The sequence below is a fragment of the Chamaea fasciata genome, unplaced genomic scaffold (genome assembly GCF_029207755.1).
Source record: "Chamaea fasciata isolate MVZ Bird 193981 ecotype frontalis unplaced genomic scaffold, bChaFas1.0.hap1 SCAF_7, whole genome shotgun sequence".
NCBI classification, from domain to species: domain Eukaryota; kingdom Metazoa; phylum Chordata; class Aves; order Passeriformes; family Sylviidae; genus Chamaea; species Chamaea fasciata.
This window is the reverse complement of record NW_027094092.1, coordinates 42,612,468-42,632,697: the sequence shown is the minus strand read 5'-3', so window position 1 is coordinate 42,632,697 and position 20,230 is coordinate 42,612,468. Positions and strand designations below refer to the sequence as shown.

At 34.4% G+C, this 20,230-nt stretch overlaps 1 protein-coding gene across 6 annotated transcripts in view; it reads left to right on the top strand.

Annotated features, from left to right (window-relative positions):
- The window catches only part of CEP128 (centrosomal protein 128), a 98,485-nt gene that overhangs the window by 28,833 nt on the left and 49,422 nt on the right, over window positions 1–20,230 (top strand). For all 6 annotated transcript variants that reach the window (XM_066188596.1, XM_066188597.1, XM_066188598.1 and 3 more), the window contains 6 exons: window positions 4,114–4,464; window positions 7,724–8,374; window positions 12,174–12,338; window positions 15,199–15,375; window positions 16,949–17,008; window positions 18,693–18,885. In XM_066188596.1, coding sequence (XP_066044693.1) covers window positions 4,114–4,464; window positions 7,724–8,374; window positions 12,174–12,338; window positions 15,199–15,375; window positions 16,949–17,008; window positions 18,693–18,885 — 1,597 coding nt within the window. The remainder of the gene's footprint in view (window positions 1–4,113; window positions 4,465–7,723; window positions 8,375–12,173; window positions 12,339–15,198; window positions 15,376–16,948; window positions 17,009–18,692; window positions 18,886–20,230) is intronic.

Genomic DNA, 20,230 nt, shown 5'->3' with positions numbered 1-20,230 from the left:
GATCTAAGAAGGCAGTAGCATTCTTATTTAAGATGGGAAATTTCTGTACTTCTTGCTCTTGGGTAGATTTGCCATTGGTAGTAGTATGCCTGAACAGTAACAATTTTCTTCTGTCTTTTACTGTCAGGACAAGAGTTTTTTTGCAAAACCATGTGTATTATTTCAGTAGTCAAGGACTTCACTTTTTGTTCTGCTTGTATTTTGGCATTCTGTAAGCAAGGGATTTTGTATTTATTTTCCTAATAAAGGTACTTACCTTTGAAATGATATTGCATCAATTTGGAAATTCCAATGTAGGAATTTATTCTTTTGTCTTTTCACAGATTTAGTGGACTATACCGTTTAGTTTACTTCTGCTGCTCCTTTACTTTGTCAGCTTCTCTGCTGACTTAAATCAAACTAATATATCAAATTTAGTTTGAAAAGAATGTGGAAAAAAAGGTCTACTCAAAATACGTTCCTACATGCTTTATGAAATTCAGTCATTGAGTAAGTTTAAAAAGACCTAAAATGTTTCTATAGAGGATAAGACAAGCAGAACTCATTTCATGGTGTCCACCAGCATTTGTATTCTAGCTGGTCACTAAAACCCATAACTAACTGAAAACATTCTGTTTTTTTCTTTCATTGTGCCTGAGAAACTAATTATTTCGGTGACAGGAATTAATGGGGTAAAAACCCACAGAAAAAACAATTATTTAAAACTTCTGCTTGTAGAACATGCTTTCTTAAGGGTCAGAATGATTTTATAATACTAATTTCCTGCCCTGAAAATACTCCTGCAAGAGTGCTCAGCTGGGGTCATTGTCATTTCTCTGAGCTAGAAATCTTTGACTTCCCTCATTTTCTCAACAGAAAATACTTTGTACTTCTTATCTGCTTCCCACTGCCTTTCTTCTAAACGGGCAGTAACAGGAAAATAGCTAGAAAATAGCTAGTGTGTTTTTCTTTTAATGAGACATCAAGGAATGCAAGGATGTGAATTTCTAAACTTGTGTACCAACAAAGCATTTTGTCAAGCCTGTTCTAACAGCTGCTCCTATCAGATAGTGTGATTCCCAGTTGGAAGTGACCAGTCATGTTTGACTTGGGTGTAATTTATCTTTGTTTAATGGGGAGGATCTAACTTGCCTCTGATGTACATGTGATACTAGAAATTTCTTTTGATTTATTTAAATGTCATTGTTTGCAACAATTTGAGTTGTGTGCATTGTACATTTAACCTCCAAGAGTTGCCATAAAATCACAGTAAAATGTAGAGGATGTAAAATGGAGAGGCTGAAAAAGGTTAAAACATGTTTTTAAGCTCATGTTTAGAAGTGAGTTCAATCCTAAAATAATTTTTAAATCTAATATTTATTTCAGCTACTGTAGTTTACATAAGGGTGCAGCTATGAGATCTTCCAAATGTATACAACTATCTTAAATCCCTTTTTCTGCATGAAGCCATATAGATATGGCTGTTATGACTAACTATTAAGATGTATCTATTATGACTAAGAAATAAACAGAATGTACAAATTATTAAGATGCAATACTGTACTTTCTCCATAACTGTTTTAAGACTCTTGTGCCTGGGAACTTGTTTGATTTACTAATTACTCCTCATTTGAATTTGGTGTTAGTATTCTTGTAGTGTTGTCCAGTACAGCAGTCAGTTCGTTAAAATATTTCAGTTTTTCTGAGAGAAAATTATTGATATGTTTATTTAATATTAGTATTCTTCAGTAATAGAAGTCTTTCAGTCTTATGACTATTGATTCACATTCTCACTAAAATTTACTTTTACCTTTTCTTCTACAAATGAAGCTATTAGCTAATTAAATGCCAGCAGTGCAAGCCCTTATAGATCAGACAGAATTTTGGCAACTGCAACCATGTTAACACAGGGATGCACATTTCTCATGCATCAACTAGGAATTCAAAAATACAGATCAGTACATATGGAACTCCTGTTCTGATACAGAAACAGTGTGTGGAGATACTTTCTCTATCCTCTTGCTTTACAGGCTTGGCTGCATGAAATGTTGACTTGCTATGATGCTGTTTTCCACCTTATTTCAACTGTTGGGTTTGTGCTGGCTTAACTCTTCAGAGCAAAGTGCAAACTCTTTGCTAAGATTTATCTTGTTTCATTTTTACAAAATGTGAAAATATTAAAAGTCACATTTATATTGTTACATCCATGTCAAAATCCAATTTTCCTCTTCATGCAAATCATTTGTGTTGATAAATTAGTTGCGCTTCAAGGTAAATATCTAAAACAAATGTTCCTCTTTTTTATTGTACTGTAAATCAATAAGTTGGAGGTTGATTTACTTCTGCATAATAAGAGGAATGTTTACAGCTAATTGAACATCATTTTCTGTGTTTAAGCTTAGACTCATATTTCATTAAAAAGTTTGTAGGGGCTATAGTTTTCTTAATGAAGTGTGTACTCTGGGGAAAGTATATAAAAAAATAACTATTTTTTTAATGATGCAACATTGAGTACTACATCAATTTAGTCTGATACCCTCTATGGTGTCTGCAGAAAGACATGAAATGGGAAGTGATAATGGCATGTGTAATCACATGACTGAAAAAATGATGACCCATTTTAGAAAATCTGTGAAATGGTAATTGAAATATCTGATTGTATTTTATGAGGCTATTTTTAACTTCTGCTATACTCAATTTGATTCTTTGTCTTTAAAGAAGTATTATAATCCGTTTTCATTGGAAATTAAGCTTGTTTTGATTAAAATTTAGCCACTTGTAGCTTGTGAGCTTGTTTTGATTATCTTTTTAGCACAGCAAATACTGTCCTGAAGAGATCATTATGATTTACTGCCTCCCAGGAGGTGTTGCCCTGGTTTGGAAGGGGAAAAAAAGAACCAAACGAACAAACTGACAAGGAGAGAGCTCTTACCAACAAACCCGAGTTTCCCTCCTTCCCCCAACCTTGTGGAAGTATCTTTGTCTCAATAGTCATTCTGTATCCATCTGTAAAGTTGTATATTCTTTCATAGATAAGATACTTTTCCCTTGTTCATTCTGAATGGCAGTCTGTTTATTTCAGGCTACATCTGTAATTTTTTCAGTCATTCTGCAATCTAATCCTCTTCTCTAAAGTATTTCAACCCCCTGAGGCTTGATAATATGTTTGACTGGCTGTAGATCAGATCTATCAAATTCATCTTTCATTAATGAAAAGACTGAATGGTATGAAAGCAGTCTAAATAGGTCCAAAATGCAGAATACTAATGTGAATTTCTGTGTGATGATCTTAGTAAAATATAATTTTGCTAGTGTATCTTCGAAAACTGATTTATAAGTGTGTCGTTCCAGAAGGTGTATGGACACTATTTTTCCTCAGTTTCTTATGAGACTGTTCAGAGAAATATGATTTGAGAAATGCATCACCTTTTATTTTTAAAAGGTGTGTTTTCAATTTAATTCATTTTTGAAAGGTTTATGTATGCCTCCTACATTCTCAAGCATCTTTGCATCTTGTTCTAGAAGCACTTACCAAGCTGCTGTATTCTTTGTACTCAGTACTATCAAATATACCTTTATTTAGCACATTGCTTTCATAAAGGCAGCCAGCATAAAACTGGGTAACAACTGGCTCATATACTATAAATTACTGTATATCACTGTTTATATATATATATATATGCATACTGTACATAAATTACTCTATATCACTGGCTCATATACTATAAATTACTGTGGTTGTGGTAAATGCTGTTTTTTCCTTTCCAATACTCATTTTCCTCTCATCTGTTTACATTAATCTCCTTATATCTTATTACTTGGTTTATTTCTTATTTGTATAGTATGTAATATATGGCCAGTGATTGATCTCAAACTTACAATACAGAAAAATAACAAGAACAACCAGAAGAGGAACAAATGCAGAAAGAATTGAATAGTATGTGTTTTATGTCTTGTTTTGAAATTCTTTAGCATTGCAGAGGGCTAACAGGGCTTTCCTTGGTAGTCAAACAGATCTTTTACACTGTTCATATTTTAAATAAAAGTGTGATTTAATATTGCTGTATGTTGATTGATAAAGTTTCATACTGCGTATCTTTAGAGAATGTTTGTATTTTCCTATGTTGATTCCAGGTATTAACATCTGACCTGGAAAACAGGGAAAAGCAGCAGGAAAAAATGCTGGACCAGCTAAAGGAGATACAGGATTGCTACAAGGCTTGTGAGAATGGACGTAGACAAACTGAACTCCAGTCTGCTGAGTTAGCTCAACAGGTTGAAGAGAGTACCAAGGAAGCAGAACGGTATCTCACTGAATTCAAGCATTCAGAGGCACTCAGGCTGGAGACTGAGAAGAAAAGAGAAGATTTGAAGGTGAGAGCCCAGGAAACCATTCGCCAATGGAAATTGAAGTGTAAGAAACTGGATCGTGAGATGGAAAAACAAAATCAAACTGTCATTGAGCTGATGGACAAGAACAGTCAGGTAAGATTGGTAGATTTTTTTTTTTTGTATCTTTTCCTTTGTTTTAAAAATGAAGAGAAGGAGTTTATTTATGCAAACTGTGACCTAAACAGCTTTCCGCCTTAAGTTCTGGACCTCTTTTGTTTAATTTTCAGAACTTTTTCTTTGAAAAATCAATTTGAAAATTGATTCTGTAGCATTTCTGGGTTTTTCATTTGTCTTCGTTCAGTCTGGCAGACCATTTATTTCTCTCTTTTTCCTCCTCTGACAGGAAAAAACATGGGTGTTTGGGTTTTTGACTTAGAAGAATTCCTTTATTTGTTCAGCTGCTGACACTGTTTTAAAGACAAGCACTCACATTAATGCTAATGCTTATCGTCCTGTGTTGGAATAATGGTATAAAACATCATTCTGTTGGCAATGAGTCTGTGGTTCTGTATTTTTCAGTTGCTGGGTCAAAAGTTGCTTGTTCCTATAGTGGCTAATAGAGTGCTTAACTCTATGCTGTGAGCTTTTCTCTTAACTTTCATCCTCTGCTGGTGCAGTCTTATCATATCGTATGGCTTTTGTTTTATAGTGCTCTACCCTCTTTTCACATATTTTCTCATGGCATCCATCCAGTTTAGGTTACTGAATCTGATGGGCTTGAGGTGGCTCCATCCTCTGCTTTGTCTTGCTCAAATTGAAGTTTTCAATGGCTATGTGGGATGTCTATTAATCCTGTGTTGTTTCTGATCCTATGATCTGTTCTGAGGTTGGTACATGAATACAAGCATGGTGAAAGCACAGGTGAAGTCACAGTGGGGCTGAGTTGCAATTAATAAACTCCAGCAAATCTAGACTCTGATTCTGGTGTTGCTATTTGTCTCCTGAACTGCTCATCATATTCCTTACTTTTTATTATTATTTCCTCTATCCATACTGCAGCAATTCTTTCTATTGTAATCTTTTATTTGTTAGCCCAAGCGCTTGTCTGGGCAAGTAAGATTCTCAAACATTTAAGAAGTTGGTCACTCTTGCCTAAGAAAATTGAGGTTGTAAGCAAAGGAAGAAGACCTGAATAATTTCAAAATCATGCGTGTCTATCAAGTGGACAAATAAGAAGCAAAAAGTAGAGATGAATTGTGAATAAGAAGCGGTAGATTCCAAAGATGTTCTGAAATCACTGTTCATATAAACACCATGTAGACTGGTCTTTGTAGAGGCACTTTATAACACTGTTATATTGTAATTTTGGAATTGGAATTTTCTTTGGAATATTGGAATTTTCTTCGTTGCATAAGACTCCTTGACGTGGATTTTAGCACTTTTTATGTGGCAAGTATATTCACATGCTAAATGCAGTGCTTAAACTTTGGCTTAAGCTCCCTTTAAGAATTACTGTCAGTATTTGTCTTTTAAAGTCATGACTGTCCTGCTGACAAGTTCGAAGTAATTGTCACTGGTGAAGAAAGTTTCTTTATTCGATCTTCCATATCTTAAAATAAACGTTGTGTCATTGTGAAGGAGAAAGAAGTACAAATGATGTTTCATGTTCTTAATATAAGTTGGAAACAGTTTACTTATAGGGATATAATTGATCTAGATGCAGTATTTAGTATAAACTTTTGGTAATTAAATGAACATAATTTAACTGGCTTTGAAATACAGACAATTAACATCAGTGACAAAAACAGATTCACAAATCTGTGAATCTGTAGAAACTGATTCTATAAAAACAATAGAGAAAACAAAGAAATGGCAGTTCATTTCTTTGATTTCTGTTAGAAGACATCGAAGGATTGATGGAAAATTTTCAAAATTGGGTTGCAATCATAGCTTGCAATATTGAGATTTTTGAAATACTGGCAGACAGTGGATAGGCTATAGAAAGATTGTTTAGCTTTCATGCTTTTGGAGTTACTGGGCTAATTTGGTTGAAGTTTTGCCCATGTGGTTGTACTTAATATTGTTTGATAGTGGAGTTCCTAACATCTTTTGATATGTATGTTCTTTTAAGTGTGTAATGTGAAAGACATACTCAAAGCAAGTAACTTACGGGTGTAGTTTGAAATTTTATTGGAATTTTGGTGTTGTTTGGGTTTTGGTGGTGTTTTGGAGTTTTTTTTTTAGCCAAATCCTTCAAGTAGAATTACAAGATAGGTTTAGGAGGGTCTTTTTGTTTGGCAAATTTTTTTTTCTCCCAAGAAAACCATGACGGTCATTAGTCCATGTCCTCAATTTATTATATTTGTATTTTACTTTGCATTGCTTATTCTTGATGTAATTGCAGATTGTTTTATTATTTTTAACTGCACACTTTTAACCCTAATTGCCTTTTTGTTCTGGATTATTTCAAGTAATATTTCTATATTCATAAGAAATGTGTGTTGCTATGGAATTGGTGAAAATGCTCAGTAAAATTGAGTATAAAATTTATTAAGTGAGTTTAAAGAATCTGATATACTCAAACAGATTGCCCAAACAGGTTGCATAGTCTCCCTCACTGGAGGTATTCAAGAACCATCTGGATGCAATCCTGTGCCAGTGTTCTAGGATAAGTCTGCTTGAGCAGGGAGGTTGGACCAGATGACCCACTGTGATCCTTTCAAGCTTACACAAGCTTACACATTCTGTGATTCTGTGGTAGTTTTAACATGAAATATATCAATGTTGGAAAAAAACACCCAAAACCTTTAAGATCCTGGGAAATTAGTGGAATTTTTATTACATTTGATTGATTTTTATCTGGGAGATGATGTTGTTATTTCTTGGCCTTGATGCATAAGTGAACCAAGCTTTTAACTGCCACTGATACATCTACTGTACATAATTTAAAAAATAAGTTAAAGTTGGTATACCTTCATATGTAATATTTTAGAAGAGAAAATAGGTCAGCATATGGAATGGACTGTAGGTACTGTGTATATATCCAGTAGTCATCCCTGTATGCTGCTGCATTACTCTATTACCTCATTTTCTCCATCTTGCTATTTGGAGGAACGAATAAAGAAACACTTCTCAGTCTGCAAAGAGAATGTGAGAAGCAGGGAATTAACCAAAACTATCCCTACTTAGAAGGCTAGATAATTTAAGGACAAGTCCATGTTTGAGACTGCACATGATCTGTGTGTAAATTTAAAGAAACACTTGAGTACATTTGAGTTCATAGCAAGCAAAATTTTTATATTTTCATATACATATGTTAATTGTTCCATAGACATTCCTGATGTCTAAGGACATCCTTCCAACAATTGCCTTTAATTATTTCAGATCAGAATGGATTTTTTTTCTTTCCTAGACCCTCAAAGAAAAAGATGATCTCAAAAGTCAGCTTCTCTCAGCTATAAACCAAATAGAAAACCTGCGGAAAGAGCTGAATGATGTGCTTACAAAGAGAGCCCAGCAGGAAGAACTGCTCCACTGTAAAGATGTAAAACTGAATGAAATGGAGTCACACCAGGTATCTCTTGAAGAAGAGATCAAAGGAGTTCAAGGTACTGTAAAAAAATTGGAGAATGAGTTGAAAAAACAAGTCCTTCTACAAAACCAAATGCAAGCTGAGAAGGAACACTTGAGGACAGAACTTACAACTATTAACTTGTTTCATAAAAAAGACCAAGAACGACTCCTAGAAATGCAAGCAGATGTAAAAAATTTAAGCGCCGTACGTGTGGAACTAACAAACAGAATAGCAGAAGAGGAGAAAGCCAAAAAGGAATTACTTAAGAGCCTCTCAGACCTCCAGAAACAGCAGGAATCTAGTCATGAAGACATGATTTCAGCTAACAGGCAGCTGAAGATGGAAAGAGAAATTCACCAGCAGGAGTTGGCAGATCTTAGATCAGAGTTACAAAATGTGAAAATCAAACATGAACAAAATGTTCAAGAACTCATGAAGCTCCTTAAACAAGAAAAAGATGATGCAGAGGCTCAGATTAGAATGCTAAAGGTACTTATTGTGAAGAATTCCAATGTCAGACTTCCCCCCTCCTCCCACACGCTCCCCACACTGCCCCTACCATTGAATGATGGTTATAAAGCATGGGCTTTAAAGCACTTAACACACCTGTTGTTGCAGATCGTTGTAAAAGTTTAAAGTTCGGGGTAAAAAATGTGACAGTACCAGTTTTAGGTCAAAATCTTAGTTCAAAAATAGTAAAATGTATATGTCTATGATCAAAATGAAAGGAAATATACCATGCTGTGGTATATATGGCAGGCAGGTGAAGTCCCAGGTGACTGGAAAGGGGGAAACATTGTAGCATACAGTCACCCCAGGACACCATCTTTTAAAAGGGTAGAAAGGAGGGCTGTGTGACCTACTGACCTGTCAGCCTCATCTCTCTTCATGATGGGAAGATCATGGAACAAAATCTTTTAGAAGCTACACTAAGCCACATGGAGGACAGGGAAGTGATTTGGGACAGCCAGCACAGCTTCACCAAGGGCAAGTCCTGTCTGGCCAACCCAGTGGCCTTCACTGGTGGAGTGACTACATCAGGGGACTAGGGAAGGGCTACAGATGTCATTTATCTGGCCTTCTGTAAAGCTTTTGACACAGTGCCCCACGACATCCCTCTCTCTAAATTGGAGAGAGATGGATTTGATGGGTGAGATAGATAAGCAATTGACTGAATTGTCACATTCAAAGCGTTGTGGTCAATGGCTCAGTGTCCAGATGGAGTCCTGATGTACAGCAGTGGTGAGTGGTGTCCTTCAGGGATCTCTGTTGGTACTAGTGTTTAGTTATTTCATGTATAATTCACGACTTGATAATAATTCTTAAGCAGCTGGTAACATAGAAACCTTTAAGTGAAGATAGCAATAAAAAAACCCCTAGGTAGTTGTTAGTAGAAGGATCATTAAAATCAAATATTTTGATAGTAGTGCTTAACATTGGACTTATTTTTAGTGCGTATAGCATTATTTAAGTGATCTGTCCAAAAGTGTTTTTTTCCTTTGACAATGACATTGAAATTAAGAGTTTGTATTTGTTGTCAAGTGAAGAGAAGGAAAGTGTATTCTGGATGATGATAAGAAAAAATAAATTGATCCTGTGTTTTTGTATGTAATGGCAAATCCTACAGTTAGGACCTTTTTATTTTTACTGATTGTTGAACCTAAACCGAGGATTAAAAAAATTCACTTCCACATTTCATTTACAGTTCCATGACTTCCCCCTAAATCTACATATATTTTTTATGAGCAGAAGGTTTGAGGGAGATGAATTTTCTAAGATATTAGGGTAGGCAAATTTTTTAGATGTATACAAAATGATAATGCATAAGATTCTCTTCATTGAGAGACTGTAAGTGAAACAAAATAGAAAATCATATGCATCTCTAGGAAGATCTGATGAAAACATGTCATCCTGCAGGTGATTTGGTTACTTTTTGTCTGAACTCATCATTACATTGCATTTGGATTTCAATTTTATGGATATACTTTTCTTCTAAATTAAGGTAAACTTAACATACATAATATCTTTTTTTTCCCTTTTTGAAAGTATTTTGATGTTAGAGTAGTGTTTAGGGAAATCCAACAGGAAAAGTTGGGGTTTTTTAACCTATTATTATTAATATTATTTTTCAGGCTGCTAAGATTTTGTGTCTAGCAACCAGCTGTCTTTTACTGTTACAGTAATAATTGAGCTTATTTATGCCTCAGCTGTGTCCAACCTTTGTAACTATTTCTGGGAAAGAATATACATATCCTGTCCAAAGATAGTTAGAGCTTTAAAAATAAAGGTCGGTTGAGAGAGACTTGAGGACTGAAAGGAAATTTAATATATTTGTATGATCCAAAGCCTTAAACTTAAAAGAGGATGCATTTATGAGTTACTTCCAGGAAATCAAGGGTACAGAGTCCTGTGTTTATAGGACTAACTTCTGCATGTATTGTAAAAAGAAGTGACTTCTGCTTTTTGTTGTTCTTTCCTCTCTTGCCTCCTCTCTATGGTACTTTCTGCCTCACTTTTGCCTGATTTTCTGTAGTGTGGCACTGGATTGAAAAATTATAATGTAGTTAAAGATTTTTTGGGGTAGTAGGGAAGGCACCATAAAAATATTATATGATGCAATGGAACTGGAGAGGAACATAGAGTTTTTTGAGATACCAGTGCTAAGAAGGATCTTACTGTTTCATTACTGAGATTCTGATGCTTTAACTTTTAATTTGGTTTCTGCTAGAAAATCCTAAATTGTTCTTAGCCAATGCATCTATGATGTCTTATTTGGTATTTAAAAGGATAGATACACTAGGCACAGGAAGGCAAGTGGTTTGCTTAGTGGTCCTAATTTGGCTATGTGCTCAGAAGCTCTGGATCTGTACCCTAATTTTAATACATACCCTCATTTGCTGTAAAAACATGGTTATTTTCTTAGCATGATGACATACAAAATTTCCTACTGCCTGACAGAATGGAAGTATTTGAAGTATTAATCTTTGATCTAAGGTTATATAGAGTTATGTATCGGTACATATGAAACCATGTATATGTGTATATTTCTTTTTAAATTGTTTCCTTTATATTTTCCAATTGTGCCATCCACTTTTTTCCTGAAGATTATTAAATGTTGAAATTGGGTTCAGTAAAGATCAATTAAATTATATTCGTATCTACCTTGTTCGTACTGGAAATTAATAAGTATTAACTTTCTCTTCTGTGTCTCAGGGGTAATATAGGTATGGGATTTTTTTTAGATTGTCTCCATCTGCATAGATATTATAATGTAATTACCTTTAGTAGGAACTGAAAAGTTGACTTTTATAAGCATATTCACAGAAAATGTTTTATGCATTGCAGGCTTGTCTTTGTGTTCTTAAGTCTTTGTAGACTATGGATGCCAAAGTTTTCTCAAATTGTCCTTTGGAAGAGTTTTTGTAATCTGTTTAGTGTCTAAATTAGTGTCTAGATTTAGTGTCTAAATTAATTCATAAAAGTTCTCTCACTATACTTCTGCCTCGTAAAAGTTATGTTTATAGTGTAATTGGGAAATAGAATTTTTGCTTTTCCTCAGAAAGAAATTTACTTTGCAAGTTTATTTTTGTATTTAACTGCATCCCACACTTCATCTAATACGAAACTGGTTTTGAGTAATGTGTGTGTTAATTTGCTTCTTTGTTGTATTTTTTAAAATTTTCTAGATATTGTAGAGCATTTCTCAAATCTTTCATTTTCAGTCAGTTATTTTTTTCACTGGAAACAAATATACATTATTTACTCATTCTTTTGGGGGCTTTCTAGATCCTTATATGTTTTTTTCATTTTTTCTCTGCAAAGTTTCATGAATACCATTAATTGCACAAAATAATAGCAGTAAACCCATAAAATTCTAGAACTTAAAAATACTAAATCTTTGCTGTTGTTTCCTTTCAGATATAAATTTAGTATTGGTTCCTGAAATTAAATGATAGTTTTAGAGTTTCTGATTCCAAATTATTTTAGTAATGGAAAAGCTGCATAAATACTAGGCTTCTCAGGATGATGTAAGCTGATGAGTGTAGCAGAGCTGAAATGAAGAATCTGAGTCTTCTATTTTCTGCTTTTAAAATACTGTATGGTTCTGCAACTCTGTGATGCATGTTTTCCATGTTCAGATAAGTAATTGCACTTAGTAGAACTTAATTTAATTTTTCACAGTTACCATTTGGCAATACTGTTCCACTGATACACAACTTTAGAGTTTGTATGTGTTTTAAAATAACCCGTACAGTGACTTTGTAATTTGTTTTCCCTTTACCATCAGATGGAACTTTTAGAAGAGAAAAACATAGTCAAGACTCAGTCTCAACAACTGGAAAAAATAAAAGCTGAGTGTGATAAATTGACAGAAGAATTAACCCAAAATGAGGAAGAAAATATAAAACTAAAACGGAAATGTGAGTTTGTGAAACGAGAACTGGAGAAAAAGGTAAAATTAACTGATTTTAAGCATGATTTGTTTCTGTGCTGATAAATACCTAAAATAAATGATGGATTATAGAAATAGATGGTAAATCTAAAAAACCCCAGCATGTATGTATTAAAGAATATACCCAGTCGTGCCATAGTACACGGTTTCTATATGAATGAAAGAAGACAAAAATGCTTTGGCTGGATTATGAACTGTATCCCTCCAAAGATTCACTAATATTATTTAGGACAAGAAATATAAATCCTGTTGCTTGCCTCATCTCTAATATAAGTAACTAACAAATATTTAATCAACCACTTCTAGTTTTCTTCATATTTTTCTTCAAGATGCAGTGGAGCTATGAATAATTTAGAGGTAGTTTGAAGGAGATATGCAATGTAAGTGTAGAAAAAGAAATTCTAACTAGTGTGGGGGTGGAGGATTTTTGGTTTTTTGGGGTTTTCTTTTATAATATAGAGATAGAGAAATGTTAAACCTGGCATTTCTTTAGCTTGCTAAACTATCAGGAAGTGGTTTAAAAGCTCAACTTGTCAGACTAGTAAAAAGTACTTGAAACAAAAATTCGAAAATGTGTTTTTTCTATGTTGGCATTTTAGTTCTATAATATCTATTATTAAGAAAATGTGTTTATAGGAATGTACATGGGCTTCTGTAGTCTGTTTTGAATTAGCTCCAACCTTACCTAATATTGAGGAGACACTGTTTTTACAACAAAATCATCTTTTATCTCCAAATTGGAAAAGATCAGAGAAATTTTTAAGCATGCAAACCTGTGGTCTCAACTTTTGAAGGTAAAGGCAGATGGAGACTTCTATTAGATTGCATAAATGGTTAACTTAAAAGAATATTTGGTGTTTTGGTTTTGTGGATTGTCAAAAGAGTTGGGGGTAATAATATTACTGCTTGAGAAATTCCATACTAGCTTACAGTTGTGGCAATGCAGCAGAAGCTTATTGTGTTACTGAGTAATTTATTTTCTTTTCCACGCTTTTTTATACTTTTAATATTCTGTTCTTAATGCAAATACTAATTCAAAGAGACATAGGTATTATAGCTGGCTTAGATTTTTTTTTTCATGAAAGGTGAAAGAGCAGAGCATAATGGGAAATGATTGGTTTCTTTCCTTTTCCTTCTGTGCTCTTCTGAGTCATTAGTGACTTATTTTCTCCTGTAGGCTCTGGATGTAGAATGATAAGGAATGTTGGCACATTCAGAAAAACAGGCAGATAAGAAATAAAAAAATAAAGTTATGTATTCTGTTTTAGTCATGGTCTTTGGAAATGAACTTTGACGTGTGATGGACTGCATTCAGTGAATAGTAAGATAACAGAATACTGATACTGGAAATATATACAATGCAATCTTATTACTTTCAGAATACTAATCTAGGTCAAAACTGCTATTTCAACTCCCATTTTTGTAGTATAGAAGTACTGGAACCTGTCATCTTAAAAACTCTAAGGATTTCTTAGGTTTGAAATAACTGTCTCAAGTATTTTTGTATTAAGTGAAAAAATCAGACTTCTTATCCAGTATGGGTGTTTTACACTTGTAGGCCACCTATATTAAAAATACCTATTTTGCTAGTAGAAATAACACCTATACATAAATATGTATACAACCTCCTGAAAGGAGGTAGCAAGGTGGATGTTGGTCTTGTGATTGATTACCAAGTGATAGGACAAGAGCAAATAGCCTTAAGCTGTGTCAGGGGAGATTTAGATTGGATATTAGGAAAAATTTATTCATGCATTGGAACAGGCTATCTAGGGAAATGGTTGAGTCACCACCCTGGAGGTATTCAAAGACATGTACGTGTGGTGTTCAGGAATATGGTTTAGTGGTGGACTTGGCAGTATGGGGTTTTTAGTTGGACTGTATGATAACTGAGTTCTTTTCCAACATCGATGATTCCATATATATCCCATTCATGGAACTTGGGTGTTAGACATTACCTAACTCCACACTTGTGTCTCATAAGAGCAGTGCATGAAGATTTCCAACAAATAGACTTCAAACAGTTGTGCCTTGTCACTGTGCAGGTCCACAATTAATAAATGTTTGAAGTCCTTGTTCTTCTCACCATTCTTGGTGCAACTTGCACACATTAGAATTTGCCTGTTAAAGTGTTTGCCCTTTGCTGTATCACATCCTCCTTATCTCAGCAGCAGGACAGGTGTGTTTCAATTTCACTTATTCTCTCACAAGATAGATTTTTCTGTATTTATGATGCATAATTCAGTATTTTGTGTAATCTAGCATCAGTTTTGGTTTTATGGCGGCTCTATCATGGATATAAAGAAGAAAATCTGAATTTTAAAAACATACGTAACATATTTAGTCAACTTTTTGACATTAGATGATAGCATAAAATACTTTCCTCAGTGCCACTCACTCTCCTATGAGATATTCTTTGAGTAGTTTTCCTTTGAGGGTACACTGACTGCCTATAAAATTTTCCTTCTGGGATCTCTTTTGTGATGATAGAAATTAGATGCCTGTAGCAGATTCAGGGCAAAAGATAATAATGGGAGTATTTTCTCTGGGCTCTTTTTCTACTCTTGAGGAGATTTGTAATAGAACATCTGTTTTTGACTCTGAAAATAGGGTTTATGATTGTTGAATTTGGATTTGGTAGCGTTTGCTTCATAACTGATTTACAGGATAATAAGGAGAATCAAGGGAAGAACTTACAAGTACTTTTAGAAGGTCTTATTTTTCCATGGCAAGGAATTGAACTTAGCATGACTGAGTATGGTCTGATTATAGGATTGACAGATAGATACATGGCTAATGACATATGTTATATTATTAATGCAATTATTTATTTTTTTTTGTTTTTCCTTTTACACTCCAGGAAAAACAGATCAGCAGTGAAGAAGATCATTTGAGAAAGATGAGTGAGGCCAGACTGCAGTTTAAAGATCAACTGCGTCACTTAGAAATGGAACAGCAATCCATTCTTTCCATGATAGGAAGTGAAATTGATGCTGCTTGTGAAATCTTTTCTCGCGACTCCATGGAGAAATTCAAAGTAATTCTAAGTTTTAAGTATGCTGCAGGTTTTATTCTTTTCTTAATGAAAAGTTTGTAGTGGAACTCATATGGATTGTTTCCACTGTTGCATAGATAATCATTCCAGTAGAATTATGAATATGTAGCTGGTACAGAGGGACATTGCCAAGTATTAGAATGGGATACTAGATACTATGAAGAACTATCTGTGCATTCATTGGTACTGCTTTCTTTTGCCTTTTTTTTTTTTTTTTTGAGGAGTAGTCCTCCTTTTGCTTATGTGAAAGGACCTTTTATTAGCCAAAGTTTTGAGGTAGGTTTTTTTAGGCCATGTTCCTAGAATCAGGTAGTCCTTAAAAAAGATCTAAAATGCTTTTAAAATTGGGAGAAAATGAAAGAAATGTTTTGTTAAAAAAATCACTTGAATGCTTTATTTTTTATGTAGAGAACTGAATACTGAAAATGAAAAGAGTTTGTAATCTCCTCTTTTGAGGAGCATCTCCTTGCATCCAGAAGACTCAGACTCAAATTTTCAGGAAACTGGTCGTTTGCTGTAACATTTTTTTTTTTTTTTTTTTTTTTTCCTATTTTACTACTTCTCCTGCAACCCCTGTCTTCCTGTAGTTTTTCTTTTGAGCATTCTCATTTGCTCCTCAGGTACAGAAACTCTTCTTCCCTCCATATGATCCTACAGTGACTAATCCTTTTAAATCAACATTGTGCTTCTGAGAATAGAGAATGGACTGACTCAGCTTGTTGCCACACTTAATAAGTGCTTGACCTAGTGCCTTTTTAGCCTTAGCTGCAACCCAGAGTACACTCAGATTACTTTTTTTTTTTGTCTTACTATTTAAACAGAATAGTTTGTAGGTCCGGGTCATTTGACTGGACTGGGCTGCTTTTTAAATCGATATTTTTCACGATTGACACCATTTCCCCTCTTACATATGGAGTCAGGGTGTTGCAGCACAAAACTAGATGAGAATTCTGAGAAAAATGTATTTCACAAACAAGCTTTCTCCTCCATATCCTTACACATAGGTCTTTTTTTAAATTAAGTTTTGCAATCTGCTGTAGTTGCCAGATTTTTGGTCATTGAGCCATGCCTTCTTGGACTTGCTCCTCGCCTTGTGCAGAGTTTTTGGTTTCCGGATAAAGTTTTGCAGATCCCTGTTTTTACAATTCCTTTTTTTTATCACTGGCAAATGTAAACCAGTTCTGAATGCGAATTTTTGTCTAGACAGCTAATGTGAAAATAAAAGTTAGTTTTGTGATCCTGGTGTGATTTTTTTTTTTTAAAAGGTAAGAAGTTTCCTTTGTAATATTGTTCCTCTGCCCAGTACTTCAGGTATTGCCAAGGTTTCTAAAAAGTTTCACACTTTGCTTCAAGAAGTTGCTGCCACAACTTGGGTAAGCAGGAGGAATTTGATGGATAAATATTTGTATTGAGAGAAGTCAAGCACTAGGCTTAATCTTCCTTGATAAAAAATGTATTTCTCTGATGAATTTCCAGTAAGCAGAAAAGACTTCTTTCTTCTATGTCTAATTCCCATTTTATGTCTGTTATGTCTTTGTCACCTGCTTTTTCATAGGCAATATCCCTTACACCAACAGTACTGAATGATCCTCATCGCTGGTTAGCAGAAACAAAGGTAATAGTCAAACCTTCTGAAATTTTACTGAGTAAGCTAATGTTCAACATTTGATGGTGTAGTGGGAGGTGTCCTAACACATGGCAGGGGGTTGGAACTAAGGTGATCCTTAAGGTCCTTTTTAGCCCTAACAATTGAGTGAGGGGATGAGTCTGTAAATGGATGGATCTGTTTCAGTTGAAGGTCCATTTAAAAAGGCACTTCAAGGCTAAAAGGGAAAATACAAAAGCATCCCTTTGGCAATTATTCTGATATTTCCAGACTGTTATTTCAACTGATATAGAGTAATTTTCCAAATGTTTTTATCAACAAGAAATAGCCATCTCTATTGCAAAATAAATAGCGATGTTGCTTTCACAGAAAAAAAAAAAGGCATTGAAGTAAGAGCAGTGATGGCCTTTAGATTTGGTTCAAATTTTTTCAGATGAGTAGAGCATGAGAATGTAGCCAGCAGGTTAAGTTTCTCTTACAGCATTATCACAAGGCTAGAAATGATGTTAAATAAGGCTGGTATTTATTCAATCTAAAATTTATTAGTTTGGATTATTGGAAAATGAATGATTTTTCTTTCCCTGTTGAAGCTTTTAAATCCTATAGTGTGGGAGCACACATGCTTGAGAACATCTTCAAGGTGATGCCTGTAACTCAAATCTTGCCTTTCATTTTGCAGCTTTCCTCCAGCTCCCTCAGCTCACACACAGCACACTTCTTACCCAGTATCTTTTAAAAGAAGTAAATTTCTCATGATCAAAATAGATCACAAACTGTGGAAGACAACTGGCGTTTTTGCTTTATGTAGAAAGGTCAAAGCCACAGGAGAACTGGCTTAAGAAAAAATAATTGCAAATGTTTGCATGTAAGAGAATGTTGTTCATGGTGTGTGTGATCTGTCTAAGACTTGCAGACCAAGAAAGACTTCCACTGTAGATAACAGAGATAAGACTGGAATCAAAGGAGAAATGTCATGGAGGAAAGATTTTCTTTATTTGAAAAAGTGACACTGACATATTATTAAGACGAACTTTGAAAGAGCACCTATGAATACTTAGCATACATTTCTTAGCAAAATTTGCTTAGTTGCTAGGGGGAAGTTTAGAATGAATGACTGCTTAAAATGCCACTTTTATTTTCTTTTGTTTTTCAATAGGTTGTGTGAAAGTATTCCATTTAATCACTTCTAGATTTACTATATTGATTACAGCCTTATCAATCAGATCTTTTTCTCCTCTTTTTTAAGTGAACCTTAAATATTGACTTTTGCTGACTAAAAAGGATTGATGTCACTTTTTTTTAGAAAGGAGAAATACTTTTAATTCTGTCAACATAAAACAGAGAAAAGGTTTTCTGAAAGGAAGGCCTATCTCTAGGTGTCTATGTGTGCACTAATTCAATGTGAATTTCCATGTCTACCCTAGCAAATTTGTGCTTCTGATTTAAAAGAAATAAAATAGTATAAAAGAAAATCACTTTTCACATATAATTATCAACTAAAATATGTCTTTTCGGTCTCTTGAAAATCAACTTATGTTCTTTTAATATATCTGAATGCCCTCTATTATTATTATTCAGCTAGCTACAAATGAGTAATCTGTGACTCCAGAGATAATTTGTTCAGTGAAGATTTATGTCCTCTTATTTTTATTAGAATTCTTTACTTTTTATTGTATCTTTTTTAAAAATGTAGACTAAGCTTCAGTGGCTGTGTGAGGAGGTAAAGGAAAGAGAAAGTAAGGAAAAAAAGCTGCGATGCTACTTGCTGCAAAGCCGAGAACAGCTCAAGCACTTTACACAGATAAAGGAGACTGAACATCAGTCTCTCTTTAAACAGATAAAAAACCAAGAAAAACTTTTGGAAGAAGTTCACAGAGAAAAAAGAGGTATGTTACTGGTTCCATTTTTATTAATAAAAGGGAGAAAGAACTTTAAATTCTATTTATTATAATTTCTATGGCACATTCATTTTCTCAACTAGTTACTTCAAACTGCAATGGGCTAGTGATAACCAAGAATAATGTTTCAATTGTGTTTTTTTGTTTTCCCTTGCTGACAAAAAGGCAAATACAATCAACCGTGTTTCAAACCAATGCAGTGGCTGAATAACACACGAGTTTACATCATGCACAGTGGATATAGAAATTATTTTCCAGCTGTACCATCTGGGACATTGCACGACCAGGGCAAAAAGGGATTATACAAGAGTCTGAGGCAGGCTGAATTAGACTGCTATTTGCACAGCTTGCTGTGTCATGATACGGTCTTTCATTGTATTCTGTTCTCTCAGTTTTGAAGGAAAGGTGTCACCTTTTAGGTTTTCTTCAGAAATCTTGTTCCTGCCTTTATTCAGGACTCCATACTGATATAACTGGACAGAATAAGTATTCTCTTCCATTATTTTGTTCGTTGTCACTTCGTGCTGATTGATGTAGATTGAGATAAGAGTAAACTTCTAGTAAGTATAGTTATAGCTTCTTGTAGCTGACTTATAATTGGAAACGTTTTGTGAATTGTAGTAAAAACAAAACTGCCTGGTTTTGGCAAGAACAAAGTTAATTCTCTTCCTAGTAGCTGAAACATGCTGTGTTTTGGATTTGGTGTGATAGTAATGTTGATAACACACTGATGATTTAGTTGTTGCACCCTAAGTCAAGGACTTTTCAGTTTTCCATGCTCTGATAGTGAGAAGGTGCACAAATAGCTGCAAGGGAGCATGGCCAGGCCAGGGGAACTGGCAAAGGGATATTCCATAAATTAAAACATCATACCCAGTGTACAAACACAGGAGAGCTATCTGGGAGGAGCCAATCACAGCTGGAGAAGGGGCTGGACATTGCTTGGTGGTGAGCAATGATATTGTACATCACTTGGGTTTTTTTTGGTTTTGTTTCTATCTTTTTTGACATGTGCATGTCATGACAGTGCATGTGACAGTGTATGCAAGAATAATGGGTTTACAATCTCCATGTGAATTTAATTGGTTTGTTTTACAGTCATGTCAACTTAGATTTTTCTTTTTAATTTGAAAGTTATGACCTTCGTTATACCAAACGAGTTATTTTTTAGAAATTGTAGAAGATAAATAGTAGAATGTATATCTGTTAATGTGAGTTTTGAGTACTGTTGTTCACCAAGTGAGACATTTAGATGTTTAAAAAGGGTTTTTTATTTAAAAAAAGGGTGCAAGACAAAATCTGACTGTTTTCATATCTTGAATAAATACTTGTA